The following is a 25,986-nucleotide window of genomic DNA, read 5'->3' as shown; positions in this document are numbered from 1 at the left end:
TTAAACCCACATTGGTCAAGCCTGTCGGCATTGAACAAAAAAGAAGTAGGCCATCAACACTATGCTTTAAAATAGTTGTATTACACTTGTTTGCTATTTATTTTGATTAAAAATTGTTTCGTTTCATGAATGAGTCAGTTATGCCACCTTTATCTTGGCATTGCTTGACAGGCTGAAATACAAAACACTTGTTTTCTGATCATCATCATCAGGAACATTTAATTTTTGTTGACTAGAACAAGCATATTCGAATTATTACTGAATAAAAGAAGCAAGGACAGCTTTCAGAGGAATCACTAAGATTTTCAGAGTACACTTTCAAAAAGTGGAAGGGGGGGAAAAAAAAAAAAAACTTTTAAAAGAAGGTGGTGGGGGACTTGTAGATTAGGCCAACACTCCCATAGATATAGTTACAGGGAGTAGTTTACAGTAACATTTTAAAATCCATTTAAAATGACTGAAAGATTAAATAATATATTATCCAAGCCTTGTAAGTGGGTCAATCACTCCAAGCCAGATGTGCCCAAAAGACAAATGAGGACTTCGTTTCATTAATGAAAGTACAAGCAGAAGCAACACTTTTGCAATCTGGTAAGCATCTCTTCTAATGGTAGGTACACAAGTACAACAATAAGCAGGAACGAGGTATAAAAACCTTTTTATTTGCAAATTAGTACAAAGGTTTGTGTTAAAAATAACAGCATATTAGTTACATCCTCTACTGTCTGTGTACCCTGTGTGACATGGGGGGAGGAGGAGGACCAAGTTACTCAATATTTACATCCCACCATTTGCCTACTCCTCTGCAGCGGCAGTGCGGGTGCTCCGTGCTGCCGTTTGCATTATTCACACAGCAATTTTCCTAAAACGTCTCAGCTTTAGTGAGTGACACTGCCACGTGAGGACAAAATCTACAATATAAATAGCATTGTGGGATAATTTTTAGTAGGAGGAAGACTTCAGGACAGCTTCAACTAACCCAAATCAGAGGGGGGGAAGGGGGGGGAGCAAAAAAACAACAAAAAAACCCTCCAATTTTTATTTCCCACTTCTAACATTATTTGGCCTAAAACTAGGCTTCACCTTAGAAAATAAAATTAGTGTAAACTTTGGAACGCCACAATCAGCTGCTTTTTTGATGGTCACACACCTTGGACATGTTGGACTGCTATTGTCTCATTTGTGGACAGCTTTGCCATGAGAAATGGATCACTCTGTGTTGGTCAAGTGCTTAGGCCACAACACCCACGTGTCTTTCATTAACAATCATAACCTGAGACAGGAATTGTCTCTACCTCAAATCACCCCAAACTTACAGGGAAAAACAAATCACATTTCCACTGAACAAACTTTAAGGTCTGGGAAACAAAGCAACCAAACTAATAATCTTAAAACCTCAACATAATATTTACATTCAAAGAGCCAATAATTTAACATACATTTACTGTTGTGTGCGTTTCTACTCATCTAGGCTGAGCACGACACATGTTGCAGATATAACTATGGACAGTTTTCTAAAAATGTTTTCATACCTGTTTTTAAGAAAAGGAAAAAAACAAAAAAATATGTCAAATTTCAAATGGCTGATGCTTCATATAAAATCTGACAATTTCATCTTCACCAGGATGCTTCGTCTGTCCCTGAAAGAGGACCTAGTTATATTATTTTTGAAAATTAAGTTGGGAGCCATATGTAGTATCACTAGTGTGCAAATAGTGACATGTACATATGACCATTTCTTCTCCAACCTGTGAGGGCAATAAGTGAGAAACATAATTCTTAATTGAGAGAAAAAAAAATTAAATACCAAATCCCTCTTCACAGAGGATTAAAGAATAAACATGCATCACCTTCAAATATTTTTTTTTAAACTAGAAAATCCTCCGATTTACAACCCCAGCAATCTGTGACAGGACAAAGTGGCCTTATACTTTAAACATAGTTTCATCTCCTGAAAGGGACAAAAGGACTTGTTGACCACTGACGTCATAGCCAACAGTGAAGGAAACTCCATGCTCAGTCAGCACATGCATCACTGCCCGGGGACTGACTATGCATTTCATAAAACCACACTTTCTATCTGCGCACACGCATATTGAGCATGTTCCTCTAGTCCATGTCTACACTGCATACTCCTGCTGGCTGGAACAATGTATTTGAAATGTGGTGGTAATCAGCATTAGCTCTGCTGTCCCTTTCATTCTGTTACAAGATGGGCACCACTGTGTGCTATCCTAGTGCTGGTCCATTTGCCTGAACTGGTTAAAGCAGGTACGTCAAATCTGGCTGTACTGGAATTGGCCATGAGCAGGTGTCCGGTATTCTTGGACTTACAAACCCCTACAGCGGTGATTTCCCCTCAGCACTACAGATACAGTGAATCAGCCTCCAGGAAGCACTACAAAAGTACAGTAACAACCAGAGGAAATGCTTGTTCATACATCATGACCTGCTCATGGTTTTCAACAGCAAAAAAGGTAATCATTTTAAGACAAGAAAACGCAAAGAAACAGAGAAAGCCCGTTTCTCAGCTGCACTGCAGAATGTAAATGAAATCCACTAGAACAAATATTTCCAACTGCACCTGGATACACTGCATTATTTAAAGTGTATCAGATATGGGGATTAAACTAAACCGTTACTGGAATATACATAAATAAAGTGGAAAACTGTGCAAAGAAGATTTTTTTTTTAAATAAGTAAAAAACATTTGGATTCAGTGTGAATCCCAGTGCAGGGCTCACACAGATGAGTCTCAGAGTTGGACAGTGTTTTTCCATCTATACAGGAGGCAACACAACTGAAATTCCCAGTTCTATTCTGAACCACCATTTCTCCCCAGGGGGAAAAAAAAAAAAGTATATATTACATAACTATATATTACAAAGTAGAAAAACAAGAGCACTAACTCACTTTTGTTACTGTCCTACTCATTAAATGTTTACATTAGTCAAAGCTTTTCGTACAGTAAAATTTGACATCATATTAAAAGGCATGTTTAGCATTTTCTTACAAATTGTTAGAATTGTTCACTAATAAATAAGGGATTTTAAATATTAAAAAGTGAAATTTCCCCATCCCCCTTTTTACAGGTTCAGCTGATTGCAGTGTGCCTATTGAACAATCGAACTCGTCTATTCACACAAACTCTCATTCTCGTACAATGAGTCACACCAACACACGTGCCCCACCAGTGTAAAGTTCCATCTCTCGCTCCCCCCCCCCCTCTCATTTCAGTCACTCTAAAATGCCTTCATGGACTTGGTCTCATCTCTCGTTTTGTTTGTCAGGCAGCTGTTACCAGCACAGGGTCCCATTCAGATGCTGTTGGTCCTGCTGTAAATGCTGCACTGGAGATCCACACTCCTCTTGCTACCCAGGTGCTGATCAACCAGGCAGGCCGGATGAGCCCCGCCCCATCTCTGCACAGATGAGCCCCGCCCCCTCAAGGGTGACGTGCCACAAGCATTCGCACAGGCATTAATAAAAAGTATGACAACATCCCATTTCAAGTCATATTCTAGCAAAAATATAAAATGCTCTGAGAGAAGATCCAGAGGGCAATTAAAATATATCATCATCATGACCACCACCACCGGACCTGCCTTGCATCCCCTTATTTCAGTCACAACAAACTAGGAAGTGCATAATCCAAGAAAGCTGCCGAGTTGTGCCAGCCAAGAGCAGTTCTGTCTAAAGCCAGGCCGAAGAGCTGCAAGTGCAGCCCGTCTCGCCTGTGACAGCGGCCTCTTCCAGACACACGAGTGCGGGAGGGGGCGGCAGCACTCGTGCGTTTAATCCAGCTTCTCCAGCACGGAGGGCACGTAGACGAGGCTAAGCTCGCTGCCAAAGTCGCAGACGATGGCGGCGTTGTCGAGCACGAGGAGCTGGCGGACGGGCTGGCCCTCGCCACTCTGGCCCAGGTAGACGGTCTGCAGCAGGTCGCCATAGTTCAGGTCCCAGAAGGACACGCAGCCCTGGCCGCCCGTCACCAGCAAGCTCTCCGAGATCACGCCAAGACTGGCCCCACAGCCCACCTCCTGACGGGCACAGGCGCAACCAGACACACACTGGGTGTTAGCACACGCTTGCACATTCTGTTTTACATTTGTTTGTCTTATTTTGGGTAGCTCAACGGTAATGCAGCCAACAACAAATGGAATCCAAAGGGAACTAGAATTATCTAAGGAGCATGATGCTATCTCGGAGGTCGGCTCCCAGAAGCCTCCATGCCAGTAATCAGTTATCAATCAAGTAGAAACAGACGCACAGCTCTAAACAGCAGTTTCATCGACAAGTAATAGATAATCCTTTTTTTTGGTTGTCTCCAACCCTCTTCCTGGGGACCTATTCAGTTCCTGACATGATCAGACAGTAGTAGCATGATCAGGTATGGTGTGTTAAAATGTGATAGGAAGGTAGATATTCAGGAGGGTTAGTGACACCAGTCACACTGAAACCAGCCGTCAGTCAGCAAGATTTCCGTTGGTCAGTTTCTTATACACACCTGCTGTATAGAGTAGAGCTTAATGCCTGTGCTCCGGTCCCAGATGCAAATGAGGTCATCCAAGCCACTGCTGAGGACACAGGAGGTGGTGCAAACCAGAGAGGTTACATCACCACGGTGACCATACACATGGCTCACGCGGCTGCCTGTGAGGACATCCCACAGGCAAATGGCTCCATCCTGCCCCCCACTGGCCAGGACCATGGTCTGGAACCCAGCACAGAGGAAAAGACCATCAGATAACTGGAGTTTAACCAGTTACAGCATTAACTAGGTTGTAAATCCAGACAGCCAATAGTACTGGACCATGTCAGAGTTTAGCAGCTCCATTCAGAAAGTAAAACACTGCTAAGTCGCGAGACAGAGCTATACAGTGGTAATAATAATAATAATGAGGAGCTACATTTATATAATAACTAAAATCACGAGGGCACTTTACAAAACAAAGGGAAATAAATGAATGAATGAATGAATGAATGAATGAATAAGTGTCCTTTACTAAAAGAGTGGACAAACGGGTGGTAGAGGAAGAGCTCACCTGGTCTATGTAGATGGCTGTGATGCCACCTGCATGGCCCTGCAGGGTGAAGAGGCAACAGGAATCCTCCAGGCGATACACCTGCAAAACCATGGCCACTTACCAACTCGTGTGCATATAGACACGTGTGTATGCTGCATACGTGCTTGTCCAAGAGGGTGCCTGAGTGTGTGCATGAGTGTGTGTACGTGCACGTGTGCACACATGCCCGCCTCCCTTACTCTCACAGTGTGGTCCTGGCTGCCCGTTACCACCCTGCCTGCTGCAGCTCGGAGCACGGTGATGGGCTTCTGGTGGGCACACTGCACGGAGCGGGTCAGCTGGCAGCTGATTACATCCTCACTGCTGTAGCAAGGTGAGGGAGGCAGGCTGGCCCTGCCCGGTGGTCCTGCCACACACACACAGGTGCAATATGTGCATTAGTTTGCACTGATGTTTGTGTCCGAGTGAGTGCTCCCGGCAGGCCACGTTAAGCCCCACCTTACCTCGGTACTGCAGCAAGCCCAGGGGCTTGTGTATGTCCACTGTGAAGAAATCTAGAGAACCGTTCAGACGGGCCGCCACAATCCTGCAGCACATGACATGACGGTCAGGACCTGGCTGTACGTGTGTGTGTGTGTGTGAAGACAAGCTTGCCTGTTGTTGAGGAAAGCCAGGGCTGTGATTCCAGAAGATCCATCCTCATTGCAGCACCGTAATGATCCCTCTACCGCATCCCACAACTGGGAACACACGCACACAGTCAGACAGCTCTTTGCATCTCTCCGCACACTATAAACATGTCTAATAAATCTTTTTTTGCCCTCTCAGTCTCTCCTTTCACTAACTCTCAATTATGTAATGTGACAAAAGCTTGGACATTGTTCATATATTCACATGTTAAGTGAATAGTGAAGACTCCACCTCTTGTCCTCTTCTTTTCTCCTCACCTCCAGTTTGCCACTGCTTCGCCCGGCTGCTATCAGGTTACCCCTGAGCTCCATGGACCACACCGAGCTGTCCCAGTCCCAGGGGGCCAGGAGGACCTGCTCAGGAGGTGCGACTGACTGGTCCCCCAGACTACGGCGTCTCTGCCGGGCCGCTGGTGGAGAGGGCGGGAATGGTAGCGGCGGGGACGCCTCATGCTCCTTATACGCCCGCTCCACCAGCTCTCCAAAGTCGAACCCGCAGCCCGGCATCATCTGCGACGGCGGCACCTCCCCGAAGTTGGTGTCTATGAGCGGCGTGAGGTCGGGCTGGTCCCCGAACAGGGCGGGGCGCACGGGTGTGGTCCGCCGACGCAGGGGGTGTTCATTGTCCATGATGGGTGTGGATGCATTCCGAGCCTCTGGCCCCAGCAAAGAGTCTGCATCATAGGCGGGGCTGGAGGGATCCCAGCCGTCACGGTGCTCCCAGCAGCCACTGCTGCTGCTCCTACGTAAACTAGAGAGACAGAGAGAAAAGGGAAGAAGGCAGACAGGCAGACTGGCACAAAGAGTCAGACCAACAGGGATTCAGATTAATATACCGTCACTGCTGTTCTGAAATTAAAAGTTAATATAATCCATGCAGTCTCCAAATCCAAGTCTTAGCAACACACCCTACCACTACACCCAAAAAGACTTCCATAAAAGCATCAGACAGCGAGATCGGAGATCACAGCTGTAGCGAGCTGTAGTATGTGTGTGTATTGCTCATACCCGTTATTGGGTATGACGGTCAAACAGTCTCCAGTCTGTGCGTCCCATACACGGATCTGTCCTGCTAAACAGCAGCTGGCCAAGAGCATACCATCATTTGCAAGACACTCAATGTCCTGCATAAACAGAGAGAAAGCAAGCACCTTAGCTTTGGTGAGTGTGTTGTGTTGGTATTTTAAAGGTGAATAATTACTCTATAACAACAAATGCAATGTACTGAATACATGTGTGTATGAACATGCTGTCACACTATTCTGTGGTGATGGTGTGTGTCTGTCTGTGTGTTCACCATGCTATGGCCTCTCAGCAGCAGCGGGGAAATCTCGCTGACAGGTGGCGAGTAGCCGTACTCATCGCAGGGCAAGTCTCCACGGCGACGGCGGCCATGCTGAACGCCATTCTGTCCATAGTTGCGAGGGCAGAGCACACGGTACAGACAGAACAGCAACAGGACCAGGAGCACCCCGGCAAAGAGCCCCAGTGCAGCTACCCTGCGCACACACACACACACACACAGACACACACTCTCAAATTCAAAATCACATGAGGCCACTGCAGCTAATCATCAAGCAGAACAAGGGTACTCGTATTAACTGCCTGTGCTATACAAGAATATTCTCATGTTAATGATCACGCTGAAGTCAGGGACACATTCTGACCCTGAGTGTCCTTTGCTGGGGCCTTGTTCACATCATTCACCAGATAAGCCCAATTGCAATGACCTAGAAACACTGACCCCTAGGTCGACCATGTGCACACATGTGTATGGGAGTATGCACGCTTATGGAAGCTTGAGTGAGAGAGTAAAGGCAGGTTTTGAAAGGTGCTGGTCAATAAGTCAGGCAAATGCCTTTTTTTGGATTTCACAACCTCAGTTTTCGTAGAAATTAACTTCATCAACTTCATGAACTCTTGCTTTTTTTGGTAGGCTCCATGGGAAAACTCAGAATCTCTCAAAAACCACATATGGTTTCCCAGAAAGTTCACAATGGCCTTCATTCATAAGAACAATGATTTGAGTGCAAATAAAAGTAAACCATTTCTGTACCTCCCACATCCCTCAGTCTTGGAGGAAATGGTACTATTAGGAGCGGTCTACCACAACATTTCACCACTTCTACTGAAAAACCTACAAAAAGGAGAACTGCATCTTTCCAAAAACTGCTCACATACAAATATCACTCTCTGCAATTGGGCTTACCGAATTCAACTGAAGATACTTAGAGCCCTAAATAACCTCGCTCCTTCATACAATTCTGATCTTCTCCTTCCTTACAAACCTCCTCACACCATCAGATCTTCCTCAGCCAGGCTGCTTACTGTTCCTTCCTCTAACTCACATGGCTATGGCAAGCGTGTTTTCTAGATGTGCTCCTCAACTCTGGAAAAAAACTTCCCCCTCTGGTCTTCAACTCTCTATATTCAAATCTGACCTTAAAAAAATAAAATCTTTTCACTTGCCTATGATACTTCTCAAGCATCAACACACCTTTCATCAGCTCCTACCCATGTCCTATACGTGCTTTTTGTAAATGTTAAGTATACTGGATATGTTGTCCTATGTCTGTCAATGTCTTTTTTTGTACTGCCTATTGTAAGCATCTGAGGGTCCCTTTATTTTTATGTAGCACTTTTCAATGTATTAAATACTCAGAATATCAGGTCCTTGGCATAGCTGCTTATAACCAAAGAGGGCGCATTCCTCAGAAAGCTTTATTTGAGCTCATATGTATGCAAAAGTATCTACATTCATGCTAAATACATAGGAAATGTAAAAACGGACATTCAGTCGTGATGTGAATTTGTGCCAATGATTACCAAGGCTGTGATCAGGACTATTTAGCCCAGCAAAGACAATAACCTGCTGTGCAGGTGTAAAGTGATTGCTCCTCAAGGAACACTGACTTGTAGAGTGTGAGGTCTGCCTGGAGCTCGGTGGTCTTGGCGCTAGTGCGGGGTGCGTGCTGTGTGTCCTGGGGGTGGCGCGTCTCAATGGCCTCCTGGGGACTCAGGTGCAGCGTGACAGGGATGACGGGCAGGATGCTTATGTACCTGTGACACACGGACAGGCGTGTCCAGATATCATGTTCCTGCTGCCTCTGGTTCTTGCGCCAACCCTGAACAAACCCGATTAGTGCAGTCTGCTCTTGATCAGTGTCATCTGCTCCTGCTCTGCTTTATATACTACAGCCATGTGCAATGGACAGGGTACTAAACTCTGCAGATGGGTAGAGTAAGGATTAAGGTTGGACATAGGTCACCAAAAGTTTAATATCTAATCAGTCCATCTTATTTTCCCTGTTCGTGCTCCCAACACAACTGGGCTATGTAATCAAATGCTGTGGAAATCTGTTTACTTGGCCCAGATGTACTGATGGGAAGAAAAGATCAAAAACATATCAGCTGTCTCATTACATTCTGCATGAGTGACTGATTGGCTTGTCATAAGAGCTTTTGGCAGGTACAGTAATTGTTGTCATCAAATGACATAGTGGAAAGCAGACAACAGATCTGAGAACAGAGTGGTGGCAGCTTACCTCTTGGCCAGGGTGATGTTGTAGTAGCTGAAAAGAGAAGGCCAGTAACGGAAGGACAGTCGTCTCCAGACCTCCTCATCCTCTGAGCCCCAGGTTATCTGGGGGCTGGTCAGAGGGGCGGGGCCAGAACGTGCTTCTCCATGGCCCTGGGATTGGTTCTCAGGTAAGGGGGTGGGCTCGGGGGCCGGAAGCACATTAAGGGTACTGGTTGGGTCTCCGCCAGGAAACACTGGAGCCACGCCCAGGTGAGGAGGAAGTCCCGCCTCCCCAAGAGGGCTCTGTTCTGACACTTGAGCAGCCAGGTAAGTCCTCAAACCTGCTGGGTCAGTATAGACCAGGATCCCAATCCAGATCACTGTACCAACCTGCACAAAAAAGGACTGATTCCAGAGAACTGCAATGTAGCCTGGTATGCAATGTGCAAAGGTGGGAATTCCATTAGACAGAGTTCAGTTCTTTAATAGCTGTTTGTAGGCATCATCTAAGTCAGACAAGGCTAACAGATGAAGCTCACCATGATGATCCGCTGTGCCAGACGAGTGCGGGCAAGGAAGTAGACCACACGCAGCCTCTTCGGCAGACGTAGGTTCCGGAATGCCGGTGCCTGTAGTGTGATGGTGTGGGGAGATGGGCGGGAAGGGGGCGGGGCTTCCCGTGGACGTAGTGGGCCGGGTTTAGGAGGGGGCATCCCCGCCTCAGCAGGCAGACGCCTGTTCAGATCAGCCAGCTGTGTGCATGCATATAGGAGTGTGTATGAATGTAAGGCAGCATTACAGTGAGAGAGAGAGAGAACGAGAACTACAGTTTAAAAAACCAACATGCACCATTTAAATGAGGTTGGAAAGGTTCTGACCTCCATGCGGCGGATGTCAATGGACAGAACGGTCGTGAAGAAGAACATCTGCAGGAAGAAATCTGAGACAAGCCCCACCACAGCAAACAGGCAGAATTCCTGCAGTACATTTAAATAGGACATCTGCAATCAGCTCAACGGCAACAGAACACACGCTGTGTGAGGTAGCAACAGGAGAGGTGCCGTCTACGAGAAGGTGACTAGATGGAACAAGCGAACGAAAGAATGAATGATCACACACACAAGTAGCGTGGAGCTTTCTCTCCCTCTCACTGCAATTGTGATCTTTATAATCCACTGACGAATTGAGGACACAATGGGACAGAGAACACACACACACACAGTGATGTAGATGGCACATGGCCATTGTCTGTTGCAGACAAACAGTTAGTGTACAGAGCATTTAAAAAAATATCAGCTTTCAATGACAGTGCAGTGAGGGCTACCTGAATAGCAGGGACCAGGGTGAAGTATCCAATCAGGATGATAACCAGCTCAGTGGCCATGTTCTTCATGATGGACCAGCTCTCACTACTCAGACCTGAAACCACATACCAATAATAAATGATAAAATTAGGACAGCAATGCAAAAGTATGGTTCATATCCCAAACATGTTAACATATATTGGTGAAATCATATTAGTTCAGATACTATCCAATCCCCTGATCTTCAGCCACTGTCCAGAAGATGCACTGATGCGCACTTAAGGAAGGCAGAATTGGCATTACCCTGGGCGATTCGAAGTTTGACCTCCAGGTCAACGGGTGTCGACACCACAGACTTGGTGAGCACCAGCACATTCTCGAGGCCGATCACAACAACAAGGTATGGGAAGATCTCCCTTCAAGAAAAGAAAAGAAGAAAAAAAAAACCACAGGAGAGCGTTAGCCCATCTATGAGAAGTGAAACAACCCATCTAGTGAGAAGTGAAACAACCAAAACCACAATAAAAGGGAAGAACAAGAGATAAATTAACGCAACAAAAACAGGAAACAGTTTTATGAATTAGACATAGTAATTTCAAAATCTTTAATAACTGAAAATATTTAATGTCTTCAGCTTATACTCCATGCACTATTGAACCTATTGAACTTTTTGTGGACTTCCCAGTATCCATGTGTTCAATGAGAGCTGAACATGCTACTGAAGTAGGTCATGACCACGCAGGTGATAAGTTGAGAAGAAATTACCAATGTAATTACTTGGAAACCTGCCCATAACCGCTAGCCTGCATAGAACTTTGGTCACTCTGCCATTCGCCTGTGTGGGTTAGCCTGTGCTGACTGAAATTCAGCCTATACTTTTGAGTGGATAACTCATGCTCACACCAGTAGGGCACATTACCAGCAAGAGCAAGCAGATTGGCCCATGAGGACATGACCCCACCCACATGAACCTCTGTCAGTGGAGGAATCTAGTTCTGGCCACCATCACAGTGCTGTCCTCACTGATTAATTAGTTACACATCAACCTATCACTTTGATCAATAGTGCAGGATCAGTGTAGGTTGTAAGTTGAGAAAGCACTTTACATTCTTATACACATATTTATCAATATGAAAGAACAAGTTCTATCTGGATATCAAGCCCATGACCTTGATCGACCAGCTTTATCAATAAACTACAGGAGCATTTACAACCAGCAAATAACAGCAATCATGATAATCACGGCCTGTTATCATAACTTTTCTTTTTACCAATAGCGATTCATTGCTATAGCCATTGTATCACAACATTTATTGTGTGTGTGTGTGTGTGTATATATATATTCCAGCCTGGAGCATGGAGGAGTAAATGTATATTCTATTGCTGGCTTACTATTCAGTACCAACTGTGCGAGTGCATGCTTGATTGTTGTTATGCACCACTAACGGCTGCACAAGATCTGTGTGAATGTGTCCCCTCGCCCCCCCGCAGCTGTACATGTGCCAGAGCACACTCACCCTCCGTTGAGTGTGGGCGTCAGGCCAAAGAGGCTGCACAACCCCACAGACATGAGCAGAGAGCTGAGCACCGTTACCACGGCAGCCAAAGCCAAGCCCCATTTGGACTTCACCATGTCAATTTTACCTGAAGGGGCAAAAAAGGAAGGAAGAGCCAAAAGAAGAGAAAGCGAGAAGGGGGATGGAGTCGTATGATGTGGGTAGTGATACGTTTATGACAACACAATGAGAGGTCTGCAAGCCCTTCAAGTGCTTTTAAGAAAATAGAGTTTTATAAATCTCACCATTCATATTTATATATTAAAATAGCACCATAGAAATGTCTATTACAGCAACAATAGGAAAGGCTGCATCACACAATTCTTCTGCCATTTACATCTAACTGTAGTTATGACTCTACTAATGTCAAGGCTTTAAAAAAAAGTCTTTAAACTGCATACAGTCCAGAAACTGCCCAATCGAGACTCCAGATGTGGGTGTGTGTACAGAGTTTATTGCCAGCATGGGTTGGGTGGTGCGCATGTATGTATGTATGTACGTACGTATGTATGTGTACAAGCCGGGCTAAGATTTATCGCAATGAACCACCCCACCCCCACCCCATCACACTCCATAATCCCAGTGCCACATGGTCCCTGCTCAGAGGGCACATGCCTCTCACAGCCACTGCAGGCCACTGGCCAGCAGAGAGCCCCACTGAACACTGCTCTCCCTGCTCAAGCATAGCAGGTTCAACACACACAGGGCTGGCACTTTGATTCAGAAGCTGCTCTTTATCTGCAGACTAAGCATAACCAAGTTATCAGATCAATTCTCAAGCTAACCATATTCATTTATCATTTTGGCCATGATGTGCATCATACTGCATTTACAATTGGTCTTTAGTCCAGAAGCATTTTCAACAGATTTTAATCTGGTATCTTAAAGCCCTTTATGGGGTGGTCTGTGAAGCATTAAGTGTAAACGTATCTGTCTTTCGGAGTCATGATTGACAACCAAAACCCTTCCCCCACCCCTTCAAGTTTACATCTTTCTCTACATTTAGGAAAATTAAACACACCACACAAAATTGCAATTAAAAAAGCAGCTATCAATATTTACATATAGCACAAGAACATAGGAATGCAGGAAATTGGTTGTCAGGTGGTATAAGCAAAAATGTATTTTCTGTAGTGAATAGCAATGAGATTTCAATGTGGTTAAATAAAGACACCTTTGATTATCAGAATACAGTCCAGATACAAGAAGCATGAAATGACCTGTGTAAACAGGGTCAGAATTGTTGAGCCCTCAAATAATCATCACCTAGATCATTACATTAGTGAATGTGTGAAAGCACTTAAAGTATGTGGTGAAGAGGAGGAGCTCACGGGTAGAGAAGTAGATGTAGGCAAAGAGGATGATGTAGGTGGTGACCAGTGGAATGAGCTCAGCGATGCCAATCTCCTCCTTGAAATGCACGTGCACCATGTGGTCCTCACGCAAGCTGCAGTTCGTAGACGGGTGGAGCTGCTTCAGCCGAGCTCGCAGGCTTGCTACGAACCTGTCTCGCGCGCACACACACACAGACACACACACACGCACCATAAATCTGTAGTCCAGCTCACAGACTGGTGTATCCATGCAGTATTCCACCAGTAAGCATGTGGTGGAAGGTCACGTTCAGACGCTCAGACCGACCTTGCATCATAACTGCTAAGGGCAATGGTGATGGTGTAGGTGACCACTCTCTTCTTGCTGTACAGACTGACCCCCGTGCTCTTCCCTGGGACTCCAAACAGCAGGTCTACCACACACACAGCCAAACTGGGCTCAATTACATTATCAAAGTGGTCAATAAATAGCCACATGAAGTTAGGGGTGCTACTTATTTATTTTTATTTATTCAAGAAGTGCAACATGGTGTGTATATTCAGAGCTCCAGGCCCAAGAGCCAGTGATGTCACTTCCTGTCTCTTGCCTTTTAGAGTGGCAGACGTGTGAAGGCCTTTGGGCTCATGCTGGTGGACCGTCTTCAGAATGTCCGGATCCGAGTCAAACATGTCACGCCGATTCTGCCAGTAGTTGCCCGGGGAGACCAACAAGCAGCCATGCTCAGGAAGAAGAGACTGCATGCGCCGTAACCCTGGCAACAGGTCTGTCACCTGCAGGCACAGTGACTCCAAGCTTCTGAAGTGAGAACAGGGGAAAGACCAGAGAGTGCACACAAACAAAGGAGATAAGACAGAAGAAAGAAGTTAGGGGTGTGTGTGTGTGTGTGTGTGTATGTGTCAGAAATAGGAAGCAATAAGCAATTATTTGTAGTAAAGAATCATCTTGGGTTATCATGCTACCTGATTTTAACTGACTAACACTATATTGTGCAGGCAAGGCTGGGCCCTGACAGAGCCCCTCACCTATCTGTGTAGACGTGATCCCGGATCTCCTCGAGCAGGCTGAAGACCCGGCCCAGGGGCGAGCGGAACACGTCCACGGGCACCAGGCTGCTGTCCCACGGCGACACTGCTGCCTTCACCAGCACCTGCTGGATGTAGGCCACAGGGGGGCCCCGGTACTGAGGGGGACCAGACAAAAATGAACAAACCATTCACTGAACGAGTCTCTAGAGGAAAACACTGACAAGACCAGGCATTAGCATAATAGCTATTAGCTATTAACTACAAGCAACATTAGAATGCTGCATTTCTTGTTGAGAATGAGCCTTGGGTCAGTCAGTCAGTGTGAATGCAGACACACAATGGTACTACTGTGGTGTAAATGTGAATGTAAGAACCTATGTGAAGCTTGTATGTGAGCATGTGGGCATGTGGGCATGTTCATTTCTAGGACAGAGAGGCTATAGTACCCAATCAGGACGCTCGCCCAGGTCACCCTGAGTCCCATGGGAAGGGACAGAGTAATCCCTGACACCAGTGGTGAACTCCACAGGGCCTGTTCCTGGAAGAGGCAGCTTGAGCAGGGGGTAGCTAAAAGGGGGGGGTGGGAGTCAAAGAAGAACAATGAACCACAGACCTAGATTCCTGGATCTAAAATGACCCCAGTCTCCTACATATTTTCAGTGTAAGAAGAACTGCACCCATTTTAACCGCATACTGTACAGGGTTCCCATGCTCGCCTTAACAAAAGAGGAAGGAGTGGCCCGCATGTACACACGAGTGCACGAGGGTGAATGCAAAGCCCTGCAGCGACGTGGTAACTTCCTCACTCCATCACTCCCTCCCTCTCCCTGTCCCTCCAGCAGCCAGTTGCAGTTTGAGTGAGATTTTCAGCCGCCACAGAGCTACAGTTTTCTTTAGTGCCATTTGGAACTGTGACATTCAGCATCAATAATTCACTTCCATTCAGGCAACCCTTCTAACGGTAGCCACTGTCACAGAGCAGTTCTAATGAGCACGTACGGGGTGACCGTGGCAAGGGCCAAGTCTGAAATAAGAAAGATGTGCGAGATAAGGCTGTTCAGGGTTGAGGTTAAAAAAAGTTTAATGTTCCCACTGGACAGTAAACATTAGGTTCGGCAGGCAGTTCACATGATGTTAGCAGTTCGTCGTTATCTGGTGAGTTCTGGGGTGTTTATTTATTTGAGTATGGAAAGCGCGTGACCTCTGTGGCCGTCAACATTGGGAAACCACCGAGCGGCAGGACAAGTTCTGATGCAACAGGACAACTTTCAGGAACGCAAAGGGCTGAATCACAAAAGTGCCAATCCCTTTGCCCAACAACAGAATGATCCCTGACGGCCCACCATGGAGCTGGGAAAAGAATGGGAAGGGGCACAGGCAAACTGCAGCCGATCGAGACTCTGAATTACAGCACTGCTGGGGCTTTTACTGCGCAGGTCTTCAAACGCCTGCATGTGTCCCAGCCTAGCCACCTGGAGCCTTGTGAAAACTTCCAGAATGTTCCGAACAGCAGCTTTGGTTCGTTTCTGTGAGGACGGCACAGATCACTGTGACAGAGCTGATGATAGCCTCTCTCAGACTGAGTACATGAGCACGATTTGCACCATGAGTAACTCTGCATAACTATTCCACACAAACTCTGTGTGAACCCGGCCGATTAACCGCGACTGTCTTAGTGTTCCTAGTCCACTGTCTTCATGAGCCAGCAATTCCTTCATGGACAGGGAAGGAGTGGGGGGAGATCTCTAGGCTCTAAACACATAAAAGGAGTACATCTGGCCATCCATATGCACACGTAAACACAGACACACGCACCCACTCCGAGGATGGAGAAAAGCATGTTAGTTAGCGAGGATTACGAACTGCAGCACATGGTTGTCTGCTGGCAGCCATGCAAACGGTGAGAAACACGCAACACAAAAACAAAAATTACGCATGTGAAGGTGCTGCCTGGACACACTTTAGTAAGCCTCAATCATTTTCTACTGGTTAATCGAACGGGAGATGTGAGGAGGCAAAATATCTGCCGTCAGACAAGTCTTTCTTCTTGAAGGGATCCGTTCAGCTCCAGCAACCGCCAGCGTCTCACTGAAGGTCTGTGGTATGTCCCTGAACATGAAGTGCACATTCTGATTTATTTAAACAAACCTTCAACTTTCTACTGTGATGAATTAGTTTAGGAGGGGCAATTTCCCAGCAGTGGGCTAGGCAGCCGACTGTCAGGCCTTTGACGACTTGAATCCCAGACCGAAAAAAGAAAGCCCTAAACTGTGCAGCTGCCCAATCCTGGACTTTAAATGCTTCAGATAACCCTTTCCGAAAGTGCTTACTCCATTTCCTTGACAATAATTTATAATCTATTAATGATTAAAATGACACATAGGAACTGAAGCACCTTTTATTTGCCAACACTTGTGACTGCCTCAAAACTCAAGTGGTGTTCATAAGAGCTGAAGAGGGTCTCTCTCTCTGTAAATCGTCACAGTGTCCCTGTCCTTTGGCTCCGGAGGCTTGACTCAAGTCCCTGTACCTTCACTAAGGCTGGCTGTGTTTGGGTGAGCAGCTGGAGGCCCAAACCTGGGTCCCCCGGGTCACTTTCTCACACTCCCGTCTCTCAGGCTGGTGGAGTTATGACCTTTAAGTTCTTCATTCTGTTTTGGCTGACAGTGGCGTAAAAGGAGTGATCTGAGAAAGAGGGGGTTCTCTCACCATGGTATGCCACTTCATTTATCACGCCACTGATCGTGCTACCTCACTGCCTTTAAACATGAACAGGCCCCAGCCTAATCCAGCTCTGGATTTTTTGGAGGGGTCATAGTCTAAGAAAAGCTGGTTGGGTTCAGAAAGACCCATTTAATATCATACTTAATATCTAATATTTAGTTATTGTATGCATCTTGTATGGTATATCTTTGTTTAAATAAATCCTTCTTTTCCAACTTCAGTCTTCCTTAAAATTCTTCTCAGTATGCACTACAGACTGGATCAGTTTTACTTCCAAGACCAACTGTGCAATCATAAGGCAAAACATGTTCAGATTTTTCCTCCAATCTTCATACTAAATAAGTTAATATTAAAATGTACCAACGTGAGCTTGTTTAATTTTCTTAATTATGTACAGTTGTTAACCATTCCACAAGCCTGATACCCAACTGTTTTAAAAATGTGTCATGTGATCCATGATCAGACATGTTACTCCTGTTATGTCACATGACATGTTGGAGACTCACCAGCACGTGAGGATGCTGGCAGAGGTGAAGAGGATAATGGGAACTGGATAGGAGGCACAGAGCAGGCCATGCCGGTAGAAGGCAGCCGAGATGTTCTGCCGGAGCCGCTCTCTGACCGTCATCCTTGGGGGCGGGGTCAGCTGGCAGCCATTTGGCTTGCGTGCGCTGATGGGGTGTGACCACCAGGGGGCATCCAGGGACCTACCCAAACAGTGCAAGTAAATGAATCACACAAACAAACACTGAAGTAATATATTACATTTCCTCATGAGATGTCAGCCTGAACACAGGAAATGAAGACATCAGGCTGGAGAGTAAAGGCATCCACAAGCATGAACAGTAATCACAATATGAACTTCAGTCAGGCACCTCATATGCCACAATTTAGTTTTCTAAAAGAAACTATGTCCAAACGATGCCAAGGTACAAACATAGAGAAACAAGCTAAAAAAAGGTACATTCATCATACACAATCCATTCTACCTGGAAAACATGCCAGAACTGAATCCAACTCCCCACAGTATCCCCACAATAGACCATCTAATCCTTCATTACGCCATTACTGAACACTTTGGCTATGAACAGAGCCAAGGGGAGCTGTTTGTTGGAAGCTGTCTGCCTCTTAGCATAGTCGACAGAGTGGCAACACCAACGAGCTACGATTAGATTTAACAGAACTTGTTATTAGCAGGCCTGGTTCCTTTGAGGTGCCACCAAATCGCTGTAGGGCAGGGCTGGAGCCAGCCTCACTGCTCTGTGAGTTTGACAGGGCTCCTTTCATCAACCATTCACGGAGCTGCTGCTTCTCTCTGGAGGAGCGACACTTCCCCCACCAGGCCTAACCTCCTGAGCCTCTACCTTTCACATAGTTCTATAAATACCCCAAACCTGAAACACCTACATTCACTGGCAACCAAAACAGCAGACAAATGCGGGCAGAGCCCATTCACTCCAACACACACCATACCGATTCAAGGTATTCAAGACAATCTCAAATTCAAAGATGAGCTACAACACCCCACAGTTAAGGCTATTCAAAGGGCTTTAAGAGCTTGGTTATTTATTCTGCTGTAGATATGCCCAAGGCAGACGAGTCAGAGGTTAGAAATGTTGGCAGCTAAGAATGTACTGTTAACAAACTAAAAAGAAAGACTAAATGCACACATCTTATGCCAGAGTTGTTTGTAAAAGCTGTCTGACTTGAAAGGGTCCCCCCACCACCTTTTAAGCTAATAACACAGTAACATGCACATAGTGTACATCAAGATATGCCACATTCCACATCTAAGAGGATAAAAGTCAAGGTGCAATACAATGATCTGCAACACAACTCCACTACCCTCCATTCCTTAACCAACACACATCAATTACATGTTCAAAAAAATAAATAAATCAGACATGAGCGATGAGCTGCAAACCTTCTGTTAAATTGACAAATTCATAAATTCAAGCAAACATGTTACAATCATATTACCATATAGCTCTCATTATCTTATTTGTGTCGTTACACGAGGCACCCACACAAAACCACAGCAACTGAGGTCATCCAGGATTGAGCTGCTGGGTAAATGGCAAACATGATTCGGTGAGAGCGACACACACACTCTATGTAGCTATGTAAGCACTTCCCACAATACACAGAGTACACAGTATCTATAATTGTGGATGCATCAAGTGCAACAAAAAGACTGGCACCATTCCATACAGATAGCATGCTTTGCTCATACTGGACAGCTAGCTGTATACAGAATGCATTAAAGGTGTGAAAACTACTTTAACTAGTTAGCATCAACAGCCTTTTTTAACAAAAAATTTGGGGGGGGTGGAGTTTTGTAGTCTGCACTGGGCTATGAACGCAATATCATTTTCACTAGAGAATATCCCAAAAACCTTAGGAATGAGAATCTGCCTGTGTTTATTAGCTGGCCACCGACCCACAATAACCCTCTATTACTATTTTTTTTTAAAAAGTGTTAGACTGTTGACAAAGCTTATTTTTCATTGTTGTTAGCGTTCCTGTCTAAATCTTTTAAAGCTTTAGAGATAAACAACTCCATCTAGCCATCCTTGGCTCATTGTCAGCCCCCATAGTTGAACATTGCACCTGCTGGTCATCGTACGTCATCAGTAAGGCTTCAGTGTTTAAGTAAAAATGATAAATTAATAGATAATTAAGTTTTAGTGAACTAATATTGTGAACATTGAAGCATATAATCACATTCATCAACTAGGTAGCTCTCTAGCCAGCAACACAAGACCGCATCCGAACGAGCATGGTGATGCAATAATTAGCTAGCGAAGGAACTAGCCTAAGTAGCTACAAGTTAAGTTTAGGACTTCCAATTTAAATATAGTTAGCTACAAGTTAAGTTTAGGACTTCCAATTTAAATATAGTTAACTAACCTAGCTAGCTACCAAACTGCGAATGATAAATGCCAATGGGATTACTTGATTAATTCAAACTAACTATAGTTAGAAATTAAATTTTCGCACAGACGTTAACAATAGCTACTCAGCGCTAATCAATTCCCTTAGCTAGAATTTTCCTAGAGCTAGATAGCTACCTATAAGAAAATATTAGCTAGCGAGAAACAAAGTTATTACCACCATACACTTGTGGGCAAGTGAAAAATGCAACTAGCCAAACGATTTGTGATTATTCTGTCTTCCTATTTCTCAAAAACGCGCGAGTGAAAATTTTAGCTGCTGGCAAGCCACTCTGGATGAAGACACGCGTTGCTAACTTAGCGTTAACTACTTGCACAGTGCAACATGTTTTGCATTTTGCTAAGCTAGAAACAGCTACCTAACTAAAACTGGCTTTTATGAAAGTTATGTCAAACATTAAAGAGTATGTTTTGAGAAAATATTCGTAAACTAAAATTCATCTGTCTGCTAGTAGCCAAGTCAGGTGCCTGTGGAAAACGGGCAATTAAACTGCAGCCTTTGACAGGTAGCTAGGATTCCAAGGTTAGCTAGCGTTAGCCAACTGCTAACCTAAACAGCAAATCAGCCCAAGACAGCACCAGCCAGCTTTAACTTACGGTAGCTAGCTGGTATTCATACTTCGCAAGGGCCTGCTATACAGCATGTTAGCTACGCCAAAGTGTCAATAAATCCAACTACTGAAGTCTGCACCACACCGCGCTTACCCAAATGACAAATTGTGGTCTTCGTCTGTGAACGCTATCACAATACAGCGGATACGTCGTCTGGTGTTACTACTAATCGGATGTTAACCTACATACCTCGAAAGAGATCCTACTTTGACAAAATCAATGTCACGACTGTTATTTAGCATGCAAATAGAGCTGTGTTCCAACATGAACCCTCAACTTCCAACCCCCTCACATAAAACGCATACTAACCACGACCTCTACAGGCCAAGTATTTGTTTTTCCCTTTCCCATTTCATTTAGTGCCCACAGCGTACATATAAATACATAAATTCGATCAGAGCTGTATCTTTATTAGATTTTTTATAAATCTGTATAATCATTTTAAAAAAATGTTTAAAAAGTTTATGTAATGAGAATTTTATGTTTTTTCCCGTATGAAAACTGCACTTACATTATTGTACAATAAAGCCTATTTCATCTAAATACAATTCAAAGACAAGTGTTGGAGGTCTAGCATTCATTCTGAAAAGCACACATGCATAACAAACAAGTTTTGCAATTATATGAGTATCATGTTTTGCTATCAAACCGTGTGCATTTTATGTTTCAATATAAAACACAGCATCACATCAATACAGACTACATAAAAAGAGAAACATGAACACAAGAAACATATCTGCTGCAACTCTGGTGCTCCATTTATCCTGAGCAAAAAAAAAAAAAAAAAAAAAAAACTTTAAACCCACCACGGCAAGAGATAGCAGTTGTTTTTATATTCTCCATTAGCCAATACTTTACATGCTACAGGCAAAAATATTTCTGTAATCCAAAGTTCAACAATAGTCCAGTGTGACATCAGAATAACAAAATTCTTATCACGAATGATGCTCAAAGTCCTTCATATAGAGAAAGAACCTGTCAAGAACTTTGTACTGATACTGTGTTTGAAGTCAGAATAACAGAACAAGTCTGTCTTCAAGAAGTAGTATTATGGTGAAAACTATTAAAGAACAGCGCTTGAAGTTCCTCTGGCAAAGAAAGATGCCCCCTTGTCATGAACTTTATATTGAAAAATCTTTCGCTGGCTCTGGGCACTCTGTCCTCTTTTTCGCCACCAAACCGCCACCTGAAAGACAGCATGCACAGCACAGAAGTCTGAACTAATACACAATACTGATGAACATAATTAGACATAATTCACCACTATATTTGTTCTGATACACGTGAGAAGTCAGGGGCCTCAAACTGGTCAAACATTTTTAGAATTCTTGTTTTTATGGAATGCCAAGAACAACTTGTAGGTAGAGTAACAAAAACCATATTCAAGTTAAAGCCATCTTGCTCCAAGAAAATAACTTGCGTATAAATAAATAAAAAAAAAGTTACCTAAACAAAAAGCAAAAATAACATTCTATAACAGATAATAGTGATTTAAATACATTCCTTCATGCAGAGATGTTCACTACAAATCATGGCGCAGTCTATTGAAGCTTAGGTACTACCAATCTCTGCTAAGCATTAGAAAAACAGCAGCCTGCTGTACATTTGTGTTCCATACCTGTCCGTGTATGTCCCTGCAGAAACCAGTGGAAAGCCCTTCCACATGCAGAGACAGGCTGCACTGATGAGTGACACCCTGCAGGAGATGACCAGAACTGTACTCTTCTTCATCCCACTCCTCATCACGTCGAACCAGAACTACCATAGTGCCCTGTGCACAAGCCAGACCGATACTAATGAGCCATTTCTTTTGGGCATCTCATAGGAAGACGTCTGCTCTGCAGAGAGCCACCATGTGTGAATTCATACCAATCCAATGAACACCATCCGATTTTTATCCAAAGCAACTTAGAACTAGGTCTGAAGACAAATTTAGCAATTGAGGGTTAAGGGCCCTGCTCAGGAGCCCAACAGTGGCAAGTTGGTGGTGGGGCTTGAACTAACAACGTTCCAATAACAAGTTGAGTACCTTAACCACTGTGCCCCTGTATACAAGTCATGTGCTTGTAAACATTTATGGTTACTTTACCAGAGATTCTGCTTCAGTTTTTTGTACAGGGCTTAGTTGATGTATCCAAAGAGGAAGAAAACTCCACAGCTGATAACATACCGGAAGCTGGGAGCAGATGGTGGCCTGGCAGTAGTGGGTGAAGTCAAGTATCGCCCCGACACTGACACCCAAACTCAGCAGGACACTCAGGTCATCAACCAACAGCACCGGCGGCCCCCACGGCTTTCCGTCATCATCCCCGCTCTCAGTAAGGGAGCTGTGCACAAACTCAAACAGTCCTCTCAGCTCAGGGAATGGAGACCTAAATACAGAAACACATTCACGCTCACAGGACAATCAGTGCAATCTGGCTGAGGAAACATGAGGAAGACACTCAAGTGATCCACAGATGGCTGACCTGAGATAATCAAATGTTTGTATGCCATCACTCGTGCCCTTGTTGAGCAGGACTCCAGGAGACGCCTTCAGTGCTTCAAGAAACACTAGCTGTCCCTTCTCCTTTGCCTGGGTCAGATTCACCCCCTGCATCAAAATATCAGTAAAAAAGTGTGTGTCTGTCAGGCTCTGACCATGGTAAGGCACAGTTAGCAGAGCTCAGCACTTACCAGCCTTTGGCTAACAGCACTGTAATGGCTGAAAGACTGCACAAGACCCAAGAAGCACACTTTGCAGCGAGCTAAAATGAATAAAATCTTGTTAAAATACACACTGAACAGTGTCACAGAATCTTTTCCATTATGGTTTAAGCATTAAGTGTAAGGTTTTGATGGTTTTTAGTTGAATTAACTTACCTCGCAAGTAGAACGTTAGGTAATGATGTATTAGGAAAGACGCATCTGCCTGCTTGTCAGACAGCACGATAAATTCTCTCTATAATAAGAAAAAAAAAAGACAAAGTAAGTGCTGCATCATGAGATTCCATTAAAAGTCATTAATAATGTCAGTAGAAAAGTAGAACTGTAGAAAACGTATATGAGATACTTCTTTGAAATTGTCCGGGCTGGTGTTGAGAATGCTGTTTAGTTCTGGAAACATCTCTGGGGTAAACACGTGTCTAGTGGAACTCGCCACTCAGCGTTTATTGGTCCAACATATCTGACCATATAAACAGAGAATCATGTGCTTAACGTGTCAAACTGATCTATTTTTTCGCCTAACACAGCTATACTCATTAGTAGAGGTTAGTTTTAGCTAACCTACTTGGCAATACACAAGCACTATAGCTACAACATACCTCCTCAAAGTGATTAAAATGTGTCTTGCGTACCTCATTCACCTAACGAGCCTGGGTAGCTAACATAGCTAGCCTAGCAACTTTTCCCCTCAGCAACTAATTAGGCAACAGTACACGGGAAAAACTCTCACTCATTACAATTAAGATTATACCTTATCTTACTGTACTAGCATGTTCTTACGCCATCAAACCATAACGTAAGCACAACAAACTTTAGCTAGCTAAATCTATAATCAGTGACAGGTGGCGTTAGTACCGAAGGGATAGTACTGAGTGGCGTATTCTTCTTCGCCTACCTTTCCGCCAACACAGGCGCAATGGTGTATTTGCTGCCTCCCACAGATCATTTATCGAATTGCTTAAATCAAGTGAAATAATTTGTCCTACCCCACAGCGTACACAGCTATTATGAGACGTATTTTTGGTTTGGTCGTTTTGCTTTGCACGCCAACACACATGATTTTAAATCAAACAGTGATTATGAGATTAAAGTGCAACAGGTGCAGGGACTATGTATGAAAAACGCTCTGATTCACTCAGTATAAACATCATTAAATCCTCAGGCATGGTTTCAGTTTTTTGTCCAATGAGCTGGATTACAAATCTAAATAACAACAGAAATATGTCACCGTTCAACTATTTACAGGTTGCACAGTGTGATAAATATGTACACCTAGAGATCTGATGTTCTAATCTCGCAACAGGTTTTAAAAAGAACACTTAAAATCCAATTATTCTTCTATTCCTGTTTTCCAGCTGTCCCAGTTCACGCCAGCGTTTGTAGTACCTCAGTGTGCTCATTAATCACTATACTCATTTAACATCTGACTGAAGAAAAAAGAAAAAGAAAAGACCAAATAAAGAAACAACAGCAATAGAAACAGACTGCAATGTAGTCAGTAAGGAGATGAGTGCCAGAGTTTGGGATAGTTCAGGGGCAACCAGTGCATGTTGAGATAGATATCTATTATGAGAAACCACTTTACCTGCAGGGTATGAAAAAAGTGAAAAGTCAAATGTTAAAATGTTAATTGTCAGAAAACCACATGTAATTACAATGTGAATTAGTGGTTTTAACTATAACTTCAGTTGCAGTACAGATCTACATAGATCCATATAATATGTATGTTTAGAATTCACAACTTCATTCCATAGTTTAGCAGTATATGCTTGAGTGTTCTCAGATGGCTATACCTCTTTTAATGCTATAAACACTTTAAAGCTAAATAGTATTGGATAGATGAATGCAGATAAAATTTCGAGTGATAAAAGAATTTTAAAAATTGAATTATTAAAAAAATTATTTAAACATCAACATTTACAACTTTATTCAACCACATGTATACTTTTTTCAGAATAAGCATTTACAATAATATAACAGTTTGTAAACAGGAAAATGTAAAAGTGTTATGTCATGCAGACTGCTGCTGCAGTGCAATGGGTTGCAAATATTTCTCCAACCACAGATAGTAATTACTAATTTTGAGGTAAATGTTTGGTCGCCTGGGTACCCCACATAAATCTCCAGACACTCTAATTCCTTGAAGGTAGTATCGCTGTTCCAAAGTCAGGTAACAATTCATAGGGCCACCAATGTTTCTCTGGATAGGATAAGGGAGAAACAGAGAAAACAAATGTTATTGATATTACACCCAAATTACACAAACTAAAATGTTGTAGAATGGTGTAAAACTCTTATGATCATTAGACTATCCTGTATTGTCAATAACTTGATTCCTGCTGTAGAAATAGTATGAAAAAATTACATTATAACTTGAGAACAGGTATGGATAAACTATGTTTTAGAAGTGAATTATAACTAAATTATGTGTATTCTAATACATTTACAGAATACTGTATACATGATATATACTAATATTTAGGAATGTACAAGTCTGTTAACTTATTGTAATTTAATATTGTGTAAAATATTTT

At 43.7% G+C, this 25,986-nt stretch overlaps 2 protein-coding genes across 5 annotated transcripts; both read right to left on the bottom strand.

The window, feature by feature from the left end:
• Positions 1-641: 641 nt before the first annotated feature.
• scap (SREBF chaperone) lies at positions 642-21,027 on the bottom strand. Of its 2 annotated transcripts, none has more exons than XM_027005320.2 (23): positions 20,936-21,027; positions 17,687-17,887; positions 14,903-15,023; positions 14,454-14,611; positions 14,018-14,226; positions 13,738-13,843; positions 13,428-13,600; positions 12,058-12,184; positions 10,844-10,956; positions 10,561-10,655; positions 10,115-10,213; positions 9,776-9,988; positions 9,262-9,626; positions 8,630-8,776; positions 7,014-7,215; positions 6,725-6,840; positions 5,975-6,467; positions 5,682-5,767; positions 5,531-5,613; positions 5,267-5,433; positions 5,046-5,126; positions 4,508-4,714; positions 642-4,040 (listed from the first exon to the last, which is right to left on the bottom strand). In XM_027005320.2, the coding sequence occupies exons 1-23, from the start codon at positions 21,010-21,012 to the stop codon at positions 3,795-3,797; spliced, it is 3,885 nt and encodes a 1,294-aa protein (XP_026861121.2). In that variant the 5' UTR covers positions 21,013-21,027; the 3' UTR covers positions 642-3,794. The 2 variants fall into 2 exon arrangements, with proteins under 2 accessions (XP_026861121.2, XP_035382384.1); XM_035526491.1 differs by lacking the exon at positions 20,936-21,027 and adding an exon at positions 20,840-20,922.
• A 108-nt stretch (positions 21,028-21,135) lies between these two features.
• Positions 21,136-24,340, bottom strand: elp6 (elongator acetyltransferase complex subunit 6). Of its 3 annotated transcripts, none has more exons than XM_027005362.2 (8): positions 24,308-24,340; positions 23,799-23,912; positions 23,609-23,687; positions 23,423-23,493; positions 23,215-23,339; positions 22,917-23,118; positions 22,365-22,517; positions 21,136-21,932 (listed from the first exon to the last, which is right to left on the bottom strand). In XM_027005362.2, the coding sequence occupies exons 2-8, from the start codon at positions 23,850-23,852 to the stop codon at positions 21,810-21,812; spliced, it is 807 nt and encodes a 268-aa protein (XP_026861163.2). In that variant the 5' UTR covers positions 23,853-23,912; positions 24,308-24,340; the 3' UTR covers positions 21,136-21,809. The 3 variants fall into 3 exon arrangements, with proteins under 3 accessions (XP_026861163.2, XP_026861161.2, XP_026861162.2); XM_027005360.2 differs by having other exon boundaries at positions 24,052-24,333; XM_027005361.2 differs by having other exon boundaries at positions 24,085-24,333.
• Between the last annotated feature and the right edge of the window lie 1,646 nt (positions 24,341-25,986).

This window comes from Electrophorus electricus, chromosome 5 (assembly GCF_013358815.1).
Source record: "Electrophorus electricus isolate fEleEle1 chromosome 5, fEleEle1.pri, whole genome shotgun sequence".
Lineage (NCBI taxonomy): Eukaryota > Metazoa > Chordata > Actinopteri > Gymnotiformes > Gymnotidae > Electrophorus > Electrophorus electricus.
This window is presented reverse-complemented; position numbering and strand designations above follow the sequence as displayed.